General features: G+C 43.0%; 1 protein-coding gene across 1 annotated transcript in view; it reads right to left on the bottom strand.

Moving 5' to 3' along the window:
- The window catches only part of OSBPL5 (oxysterol binding protein like 5), a 61,323-nt gene extending 49,322 nt beyond the window's left edge, over positions 1-12,001 (bottom strand). Inside the window, exon 1 of the mRNA XM_069968070.1 lies at positions 11,883-12,001. Within this exon, the coding sequence (XP_069824171.1) occupies positions 11,883-11,912 (30 nt within the window). The 5' untranslated portion in view covers positions 11,913-12,001. The remainder of the gene's footprint in view (positions 1-11,882) is intronic.
- Positions 12,002-12,438: the final 437 nt, after the last annotated feature.

The raw sequence follows: 12,438 nt of genomic DNA, 5'->3' as shown, positions 1-12,438 counted from the left end.
AGATAGATAGATAGATAGGAGATAGATAGATAGATAGGAAATAGATAGGAGATAGATAGGAGATAGATAGATAGATAGATAGATAGATAGATAAATGATAGATAGGAGATAGATAGATAGGAGATAGATAGATAGATAGATAGATAGATAGATAGATAGATAGATAGGAGATAGATAGATAGGAGATAGATAGATAGATAGATAGATAGATAGATAGATAGATAGATAGATAGATAGGAGATAGATAGATAGGAGATAGATAGATAGGAGATAGATAGGAGATAGATAGGAGATAGATAGGAGATAGATAGGAGATAGATAGATAGATAGATAGATAGATAGGAGATAGATAGATAGATAGATAGATAGGAGATAGATAGATAGATAGATAGATAGTAGATAGATAGATAGATAGATAGATAGATAGGAGATAGATAGATAGATAGATAGATAGATAGATAGATAGATAGATAGATAGATAGATAGATGATAGATAGATAGATAGATAGATAGATAGATAGATAGATGATAGATAGATAGATAGATAGATAGATAGATAGATAGATAGATAGATAGATATTTTATGCTGGGTATTATTACATAGTCTGCAGGTTCTCAGTGAATATAACACAGAATTGTTACTTTTATTATTACCGTAATTAGATCTTCGGTTCCATATAATATGATTATGTAATGTTATATATATATATATATATATATATATATATATATATATATACACATACACACACACTCTTTAATCTATAAGCATGAGATGTATGTGACCGTGCACAGCACGTCTCTATGCTCCAGCCCAGCACATGGCTACAGGGAGATGTGAGACACAGGACAGGGGAGCAGCATCCCGCCGATCTCTGAAAGGAGGAGGGCGCCATCTTATTGTATATCTGATATGCAAAATAACATGTGTAAATTGCACCCCCTAAGAGGAGGGGGTGCAGGGGGTTCACCCCCGGCATCTGCTGGTCCCTTATTGTTGTTGGGGAATTTCTGTCTCTAGTAACAGCTAGATCAGGACAAATTACACTAAGTGGGGTGGGGCTTAGCATGTGCTATGTGCAAGAGATAGTACTGTAAGCTGAGCTGTATGTTTGCTGAAGATGATCCAAACTGTTCCTCAAAGGTAAATCAAGTGTTCTCTCTCTCATGAGATGAAGCTGGAAAAAAACTGTCCCATGTTTAAATAACCGCATATCGAAGGCTGTATGACTGTATGGCGGTATGCTGCTGTATCTTTCCTTTCTGCTCACACACTTGTAAGCCTAGTGCATCAGTAACCCCTTCTCTGGCCACATACCATCTATAGTGCTGTACTGTGGAGATCCACCACTAGGGCATAGTAGTAAGGACTGAGTGCTGTGCTGTGATTGGCCAGACAGGTAAGGGAGGGAGTAACTGTGTGTGCACTACAGCAAACTGCACAGCCCTGAAATACAGAGAATGAGAAATATCCCTGCACCCATGGACTCTCCGGGACTCAGTGACAGCAGTGACAGCACTAACATCACCTGTCACCACTCCAAAGGGTTAATGTAATAAAACCAGGCAGGATTATACAATCCTCTGAAATGACAGCTGCACTTTAAGGACCTTTAGGATGGAAGGATTAACGGCCTGTAATAAGCGCCAATCAATACAACAGGTCGATCCGCGCGCCTTTACTTTAATTTCCATGGTCCAACGATGGCAAAAGCCGGTATACACAATCATCTGTACAAATCACATTACTGTGGGCAGCGTATACCCTACCGTACCATAGATAGATAGATAGATAGATAGATAGATAGATAGGAGATAGATAGATAGATAGATAGATAGATAGATAGATAGATAGATAGATAGGAGATAGATAGATAGGAGATAGATAGATAGATAGATAGATAGATAGATAGATAGGAGATAGATAGATAGATAGATAGATAGATAGATAGATAGGAGATAGATAGATAGATAGATAGATAGATAGATAGATAGATAGATAGGAGATAGATAGGAGATAGATAGATAGATAGATAGGAGATAGATAGGAGATAGATAGATAGATACATAGATAGGAGATAGATAGATAGGAGATAGATAGATAGGAGATAGATAGGAGATAGATAGGAGATAGATAGATAGGAGATAGATAGGAGATAGATAGATAGATAGGAGATAGATAGGAGATAGGAGATAGATAGATAGGAGATAGATTGATAGACAGATAGATAGATAGATAGATAGATAGGAGATAGATAAATAGATAGATAGATAGATAGATAGGAGATAGATAGATAGATAGATAGATAGACAGATAGATAGGAGATAGATAGATAGATAGATAGATAGGAGATAGATAGATAGATAGATAGATAGATAGGAGATAGATAGGAGATAGATAGATAGATAGATAGATAGATAGATAGATAGATAGATAGATGATAGATAGGAGATAGATAGATAGGAGATAGATAGGAGATAGATAGATAGATAGATAGATAGATAGATACATAGGAGATAGATAGATAGATAGATAGATAGATAGATAGATACATAGGAGATAGATAGATAGATAGATAGATAGATAGATAGATAGATAGATACATAGGAGATAGATAGATAGATAGATAGATAGGAGATAGATAGATAGATAGATGATAGATAGATAGATAGATAGATAGATAGATAGATAGGAGATAGATAGATAGATAGATAGATAGATAGATAGATAGATAGATAGATAGATAGGAGATAGATAGGAGATAGATAGATAGATAGATAGATAGATAGGAGATAGATAGATAGATAGATAGATAGATAGATAGATAGATAGATAGATAGGAGATAGATAGGAGATAGATAGATAGATAGATAGATAGATAGATAGATAGATAGGAGATAGATAGATAGATAGATAGATAGATAGGAGATAGATAATATATGGGGCTATCCCTTGCTGGCCATCCTTACACTGACAGTGATACATGATTGTGTCTCTTTAAGAAAAAATAAATTCTTATAAGCCAAACATTGTCCTCAGTGTTCCCACCGGGCGGTGATACCCCAGGGGGCTGATGGTTCCAGTAAGCCGCAGTCCCCGGTGTATCTGCGTATCCTCCCCTCCCCCGTGGAGCTGGTTACATTGTTGGCTTTTTTAGAATGAGATTATACGATGTACGGTGGAATAGAGAGACGTGTAACAAGTGGTAATTGCACCGCTGGGAGACGGATTCCTGTACGGACAAGACTGAGATCTGCAGAGACCGGGAAACTATCACATCAACAAGCTCGGCCGTAAACAGCCAGAAATGTCTCCTCCGGAGGTAGAAAGACTCCAGCAATGAGACAAAGCCAGAAGATTGTATCCACCACCATGTACAAGATGGATACCTCCCTCCATCCATCACTCTTCTGGGAAGGACCTCTAACCAAGCAAGTCCTCCAATGTCGGCGGGTCTAAAGCTTACGCTGCCACGCTGTAGGACGCCATTTTATAGCACAAGGAAACTTTGGCGTCCAAAGCCGGAGATGCGACCAGAGCCCATTAATCACGCTCCACCATAGCTGACATTATACAATGGCGCAGGACGCGTTCTCCCCGGTGCAGCTAAACCTAGTTATGTCCATCAGACCCTAAGGGTGAAAACACGTCAGCTGTCGGCCGGCTACAAATGTGTTTGCTGAGTACGGAAATTTTTTTTAACGCTTTTTCGACAATTCCGAGCACTTCTGGTCTGCGCTGTTACTCTTAGGGTACTATTACACAAAGCGATTTTTCAACGTTCAATGATCTCAAACGACCGTTATTGCGAACGACCTGAAATCGTTCGCCCAATTACACGGAACGATAGTTTCTTATGATCATTCTTGCGGTCGTCTTGTTGTCGCTACTGCGAACGACGTCTTATTCCATACGACCGATCAATGATTAAAAACAGGTCCAAATTCTACCAAACGACTAACGATTTCTCGTTGGTCGTTTAATCGTTGTCTGCTAATACACTTAACGATCGTCATTCAAATCCCAACGATCTAACGATTTTTCGAACGATAATCGGTCCGTGTAACAAGGCCCTTACTGTTTCAGTCAGTATCTCCCACCGCTCTTCTTCTCCACATTCAAGGAGATCATCTTCTTCGTCTTCTTACACAACTCTGGTCAACCTGAGAACGTCCTTTATGGAGACATTGAGGAACATTGATGATCTGTGCTTGGACAAAGGACGTTTTTTTGTAGTTTTTTTTTTTTAACGGTTAATGAACCAAGAGTAACAAAAAGTTCGCGAGCTTAAAAGTAAAGTTCCGGAAGTTCTGGGATTATGGGGCCGAATTTTCTTCCTCTACTCTTCATGTATCTTCTTCTCTTCTATATTCTAATGTTTAGGACATCGACCCGTCTCTGGGCCCTATTACACATAGCGATTATCGGCCGTACTTTGCTGATCACCGACCGTTCTGGCCGATAATCGCTTGGTGTGAAAGGTCACAATCAGCCGGCATGCACAATGTCAGCTGATAATGGTCTTTCAACAAGCTGAAACAAAACAGTCCGCCGCGTGTCGCTCCGTGTAAGGCTGGGTTCACACTACGTTTTTGCAATCCGTTTTTTTTCATCCATTTTTTTTGCAAAAAATGGATGAAAAACTGATGAAAAAAACGGATGCAATTGTGTGCATCAGTTCTGATCCACTTTTCCATTGACTTCCAGTATTAGAAAGACGTATCAAAACAGATCCGTTTTTTTTTTCTATGTACACAAAAACGTAGTCGACCTCGTTTTTGTGTCCGTAAAAAAAAAAAACGGATTTGTTTTGATCTGTTTTTTTCTTTATAATGGAAGTCAATGGAAAAACGGATCAAAGCGAATACACACAATTTAATATTTTTTTTCATCCGTTTTTTGCAAAAAAACAGATGAAAAAAACGGATTGCATAAATGTAGTGTGAACCCAGCCTAAAGCAGACCACCGCTTTCTCCTTAGGGCCATCTAAAGATCCGGCCAGCCCTCCGCAGCTCCCCCGCTTGATGTCTGTGGGTGTAAGAGCACAAACAGCGAGCGGTGAGCTGATATCGGCCCGTGTAATACGGCCCTTAAAGGCCTTTTACACAGGCCGATTATCGTGCAAAAAAACGTTAAATGGTTCGAATGTAAGTGATAATCTTCTGGTGCAAACGTGGCAACGATAAAGCGGTGAACAAAAAATCATTGTTTATCGTTCTAAAGTGTAAATACTCATGGCTCACAGTATATAGATAGAAATGCAATATACAGAATATATACGGACGCAATTACAATCGCATTAATGACCTTTCATAGCAATTTATCTTCCGGTCCAAATGTCTGTTTTTTTAAAGGAAAAAAAATGCGGAAAATGGTTATACCATTCAAATTAAAACGATAATCGTTTTGTGTAATTGCAGGCAAAGATCAAAAACGTAGCATCTGAGAACAGGTGGGGGTGGGGGCGCCACACATTGCTAGCAGTTACAGCTGTTTCACGCGCATACGTGCTCTTCCTCAGACGACACCCCTCCCGCATGTCCCAGGCTTTGAAGCAGACTCCTCCTGTGACTCACTGAGTAAAATCGGGAGGAATTCCATGGTGGTGAGTTCCCGTCTGCCGTCTGTCTTAATGGAATGGCTTGCACCCCTCCGCTTCTGTGGCTCTCCGCTCAAAGAACTGACATGTCCGTTCTTTGAGTGGAGAGCGGCAGAAGTGTAGTTGCGCGAGCCATCTCATTGAAACAAGGTGGCAGGCGGGAACTCACCACCACAGAATTCCTACAATTTTACTCTTTGAGAACTGGCCCATACATGGAACAACGGCCAACAACGGCCGAAGCTTTAGCATGATGGGAATTGTAGTTTTGCAACAGCTGGGGGGCAGGGTTCCCCATCCCTGACCTAGGGCGACGCATAGTGTAGTCAGGTAGACCAAGATACCTCAAAGCTGCCAAAAGGAAAAGACCCTGATTAACCCCCGAATGACATCCAATCTACTGACTGCACAACTGCTCTAAGTAAAGGAAGCCGCCGCCGCTCCTATCTAGAACTTTTTACCATTTCTCTCTTTATCTAACAGAAATGGAGAATGTGACAGGACAATTTATTAGCGACTACTTGGCGCGCTCCTATAGGAAATGTATTGGGAGCAGGGGCCGGCGGCCTCCCGGGACGTGTAACCTGCTAATTAAAAACCCCATCTATTTGCTTTAAGCTGAAGATCCAGGAGAGGCGGTCAGGGAGCGGAATCCATCCAGATTTATGGAGTGTGACGTACATGATCCCTGGGCCGGGGCTTGGCAGGAGGGTGACATTATATCAGCTGCTGGATGCAATTTGTCAAGTTAATGAAGCAGAGCCGAACCAGCGCCAGAGACAGTGATGGGGGGGGGGCCCGGGATTTTTCCCTCTCTTTGTAAATCCCACTTCCAATTATTATGACATCGGGATAGGAATCTCAGGCCGCCGCAGTCTCACCGCACCAAGTCGCTATGTAGACGGCAGAGCAAAGATTAAGCACTAATCCGGGGGCAGCGAGAGAGCGGAGGGGGGTGGGGGGGGGGGGCGGCTAGGAAGGCGGCTATTGTTGTTGTTGTTGTTTATGGCTCCACCACAAAGATATAATCAGCGTCATCAGTGTAATAGTAATATATGTGTGATGTAATAGTAATATATGTGTGATGTAATGGTGATATATGTGTGATGTAATGATATATGTGTGGTCATGGTGATATATGTGTGATGTAATAGTAATATATGTGTGATGTAATGGTGATATATGTGTGATGTAATGGTGATATATGTGTGATGTAATAGTAATATATGTGTGATGTAATAGTAATATATGTGTGATGTAATGGTGATATATGTGTGATGTAATAGTAATATATGTGTGATGTAATGATATATGTGATGTAATGGTGATATATGTGTGATGTAATGATGATATATGTGTGATGTAATGGTGATATATGTGTGATGTAATAGTAATATATGTGTGATGTAATAGTAATATATGTGTGATGTAATGGTGATATATGTGTGATGTTATAGTAATATATGTGTGATGTAATAGTAATATATGTGTGATGTAATAGTAATATATGTGTGATGTAATGGTGATATATGTGTGATGTAATAGTAATATATGTGTGATGTAATGATATATGTGATGTAATAGTGATATATGTGTGATGTAATGATGATGTATGTGTGGTGATGATGATATGTGTGATGGAATGATATATGTGTGATGTAATGGTGATATATGTTTGGTGTAATGATATATGTGTGATGTAATGGTAATATATGTGTGATGTAATTGTGAGATATGTGTGATGTAATGGTGAGATATGTGTGATGTAATGATGATGTATGTATGATGTGATGATATGTGTTGTTTAATGATATATGTGTGATGTGATGATGATTTCTGTAAATGATTACAATATTAGGCTATGTTCACACTACGTATATGTCCGGCCGCATATTTTTCGCGGCCGGACATATACGTGTGAAACTCCGGCCGGGGATTTACGTAAGTTGTGGCCGGCTACGTACGGTCCGTGAACTTACGCCTGCAGTCTACTTACGCTTCCCGAGCGCCCTACGTAGCGATCTGACAGCGGTCTTTTACTTGGAAATCTTCGCCGCGCCCCGGACACCCCACAGAACCTTTTGGATCAGCAATTCAAAGTGCAAAAATGAAGAAATCACCACTCCGTACGGGAGCGCATGTTACGCTACGGGCGTAAGTTACAGCATTTTCGTCCTCAAACAATGGTCTGGTTCATTTTTTACGCCGGCGCATACGATCTGGGCGTAAGTTCTTACGTAGTGTGAACTGTGCAGCTGTAGATCGTATACTTTCCATTGTACGCAAACTACGTAAATCTCCAGCCGCTTATTCACGGAACGCGCTACGGCCGGAAACTTACATAGTGTGAACATAGCCTAACAGTGAAACAATGTTTATTGGGAAACACTCAGGGCCACATGTATCATCCGGCGAATGGATGATTTTCGGCGGAAAGTGCCGATTTGCGTCTTTTTTTAAGCAAAAATGGCGGATTTGCGAATAAAATATTCGCAAATCGGCACTTTCCGCCGAGTACGCCAGGGGGCGGAAAGGGGGTGGAAAAGGGGCGGAGAGTGGGCGGAACGGAGGGCGCGGACTCAGAGTCCGCGCGATTTATCATCCGTTCCGCCAAAATGTACGCAGAAAACCTACTCCAGTCCTCAGCTGGCGTAGGTTTTCGGCGGTGCGCAACGGCGTGCACGGGATTTATGTAGAGGCAGTCCGCCTCTACATAAATCTCCGTAGCGCCGGAGCTGCGGGGGCATTTTTACGTCCGGCGTAAAAAACGCCGGACTTAATAAATGCCTCCCTTAAAGTGTTGGGTACATCTAGCCTGGATACTAGATTAGACACAGCTGGACATGGAGGTTCCCTATGACATCCTGACGCACATTGCCCATTGATGTTACAGTTGGACCAGTAGATCCTGCACACTAGTAGGGTGTGATGGTTGGTGATGGGGCAGTGTATCCTCCACATCAACACACCAGCAGGGGGGCAGTGTGCCCCCCCCCCCCCATCATCATACCAGCAGGGGGCAATGTGTCCTCCCCATATCATCACACCCGCAGGGAGCAGTATTTCCTCCACATCATCACACCAGCAGGGGGCAGTATGTCCTCCCCATCATCATAGCAGCAGAGGGGCAGTGTGTCCTCCACATCATCATAGCAGCAGAGGGGCAGTGTGCCCCCCCCATCATCATACCAGCAGGGGGCAATGTGTCCTCCCCATATCATCACACCCGCAGGGAGCAGTATTTCCTCCACATCATCACACCAGCAGGGGGGCAGTGTGCCCCCCCATCATCACACCAGCAGGGGCAGTATGTCCTCCCCATCATCATAACAGCAGAGGGGCAGTGTGTCCTCCACATCATCACACCAGCAGGGAGCAGTATTTCCTCCACATCATCACACCAGCAGGGGGCAGTATGTCCTCCCCATCATCATAGCAGCAGAGGGGCAGTTTGCCCCCCCCCCATCATCATACCAGCAGGGGGGCAGTGTGTCCTCCACATCATCACACCAGCAGGGTGAGGAGGTTAGGGAGCCCTGATACAATGGATCCTCTTCCTTATTGTGACTGACGTCCTGGGAGCCGCTGTAAGTCGGCGGCACAGATGAAAAGTGTTTTATTCAGTTGTTAAATCGTAGGGCAGAAAATCCTTTAATCTTTTCATATACGGTAAAAAGTAGAGGGTTCCTTCCTGATGTTATAATCCCCCAACTCCAGGATGGAAATCCTTTAATCTTCTGATATAGCATAAAGGGGATGGACAGACTTTCACTATGTAGAGAAAAGCAGCTTCACTGTCCACAAGTCCATGCACAGCGCCCTAGGGGGGACATGGTAATAGGGCAGGGCGGGCTGGTACTTTTATGTAGATTTGTAATTTACTTCTATTTAAAAATCTCCAGTCTTCCAGTACTTATCAGCCGCTGTATGTCCTGCAGGAAGTGGTGTATTTTTTCTAGTCTGACACAGTGCTCTCTGCTGCCACCTCTGTCCATGTCAGGAACTGTCCAGAGCAGCAGCAAATCCCCATAGAAAACCTCTCCTGCTCTGGACAGTTCCTGACATAGACAGAGGTGGCAGCAGAGAGCACTGTGTCAGACTAGAGAGAATACACCACTTCCTGTAGGGCATACAGCATCTGCTAAGTACTGGAGATTTTTAATAGAAGTTACAAATCTCTGCCACTTTCTTACACCAGTTGATTTGAAAGAATTTTTTATTTTTATTTTTTGCAGAATTTCCCCGGTGGGGGTCCATGTGCTGAGAGCCAAGCCAATGGCTAGAAGGAAGGAGTTAAAACAACGACCAATCTTGTCATAGAGAAATGTGTTGCATTGAAGTCAATGCAAACAACGGCCGTTGTCTGTACCTAGCGTGAAAACAGCCTAAAAGTAAAATTTACATAAAATAAATACATTACTCAGGTGATGCTTCATCAGATCAAACAAGAACCTTTAGTGGGACACTGCACATCATGACTTAAAGGGGTTCTCTACTTTGGACTAGGCCTTTTAGTTGGAAGATGCCCTAGGAAATCAGATGATGATTGTCTCACTGCTAGGATCCCCAGTGATCATCTGTATTATAGGAGATCACCTATCACAGATTGTTTAATTTCCCTACAGCACTCCCGCAGGACAAGTAGAGTATTACACAGTTTTCAATGTTTGGTCCTCCAAAGAAAGACAATGATCCCCTTAGTCTTCCAAACAAGTACATGGTCTCCAATCACTTGGATACAACCCAAGGACCATAGGGGCCTTTCTGTAAGTGAAACTCATACAGATCTCCCTGTAATTGGTGCTGAAAGGTTTAACATACACCGATACATTGAAACAAATTACAGCTGCAGTAGTTACATGACGGCCTCAATCGTCTGATCGCTCGGCCCTTGTCAGCAAAGCTCCATCTCAATAACAAGGCGGCTATAAGAGGGGGGGGAGGGGAGCGGCCCCCACAGTCTTCTCATTACTGCTCCGCGGCCTCCTCTCTATTTGTCGCCCAGATCTTCCCGGCTCTTTATAATGAATCTCCTGACAGCCGGCGACAGTCTCTCCAGCTCCGACGCATTTCTCTTCTTGGAGAATTTGCTGTCAGGAGGACGAGGACTTTCCAGATATTTACAGAAAGAATTGAGATAAGGACACTTCACCGATACGGGACACGTCAGCCTGTCGTTGATTACTGCTACCGGAGCCGACGGGTTTCTACCAAATTCCTTCATCTAAGCAGGGAACAAGACATCAGTCGCTCGCTCACAAACCGGACAGAATCAGTGTGATATAGCTGATGCGCCATTGACTCAATGTACCAGAATCTCCCCTTTAAAATTACCAGTGTAGTCACTTAAAGGGATTATTTAGAATTTTTAAAAAAAACTATGGCCGCTTCCTTCCAGAAACAGCGCCACTCTTGTCTTCAATTTGTGTGCGGTATTGCAGCTCAGATCCATTGAAGTAAAAGGAGTTGTAATACCACACACAACCTGAGGACAGGGGTGGCGCTGTTTTGGAAGAAAGCAGCTGCTTTTTTTTTACTCCGGCGAAAATCGCTTTCTTTCAAATCATCTGGTTTTGAAAAGTTATATTGATTTGTAACTTACTTCTATTTAAAAATCTCCAGTCTTCCAGTACTTATCAGCTGCTGCATGTCCTGCAGGAAGTGGTGTACTCTTTCCAGTCTGACACAGTGCTCTCTGCTGCCACCTCTGTCCATGTCAGGAACTGTCCAGAGCAGGAGAGGTTTTCTATGGGGATTTGCTGCTGCTCTGGACAGTTCCTAACATGAACAGAGAGCACTGTGTCATACTGGAAAGCATACAACACTTCCTGCAGGACATACAGCAGCTGATAAGTACAGGAAGAGTAGAGATTTTGAAATAGAAGTAAATAACAAATCTATAGAACTTTTTGGCAGGAGTTGATTTGAAAGATTTAGTACCCCTTTAATAATCTCAGACCTATAACAAGTATGGACCTTCCCTTTAAGTGAAGCAATGCTGTATAACAGAGAAGGTGACATTATACGACGCGCAGACAATGTAAAGCTTCCTCCGCCGACGTCTGACATAGGATCAGAGGAATATCCGGTGGTGTAAGATAAAATGAGGAGAATAGATGGGACTCTGGTGATAGATAATGCTGCGCCACAGTCTGTAACACAGTATGGCGGTATATATAACAGTATATATAACAGTACATAGACAGGACGGTAGATTACACAGCCGGATGTCACTGCACTCATTATAGTGAAGGGCAGTTACCCCGTCGGTACACACTCACCCGGTAGATGGTAAAGTTACCGATCCTCATCTATGGCGCCTTCTCTGCTCGATCTCCGGGGTACGAATGGCAAAATCCTCAAAAGTGTCAACAACCTGCGAGAGCGATGACTGCTCCCTATGGGGTTGTCACCTGCGGTACTAGGATCCCTCTGCCCCCTGGAGACCGCTCACAGCTTCTCCTGTACTGACTATAGCGGGGGTAGGGAACCTTGGCTCGCCAGCTGGTGCAAAACTACAACTCCCATCATGCCTGGACAGCCAAAGCTTTAGCTGAACTACACTTGTTTCCAATCTATGGCTCTCCAGCTGTTGGAAAACTACAACTCCCAGCATACCTAGTCACTTCTCTAACATATAGTAAAACAGCGCCACTCCTATCCTCAATTTTGATGCTGTATTGCGGCTCAATCCCTTTGAAGTGAATGAAGCTAAACTGTAATACCACACACAACCTGAGGACAGGGGTGGCGCTGTTACTGCAAGAAGATACTGGTGTATATGTTCTTATGGCTGAATGTGACAGAATATGGAGGGAAGCTGTGATCTTAGGGTAC

This window comes from Dendropsophus ebraccatus, chromosome 4, assembly GCF_027789765.1.
Source record: "Dendropsophus ebraccatus isolate aDenEbr1 chromosome 4, aDenEbr1.pat, whole genome shotgun sequence".
NCBI classification, from domain to species: domain Eukaryota; kingdom Metazoa; phylum Chordata; class Amphibia; order Anura; family Hylidae; genus Dendropsophus; species Dendropsophus ebraccatus.
This window is presented reverse-complemented; position numbering and strand designations above follow the sequence as displayed.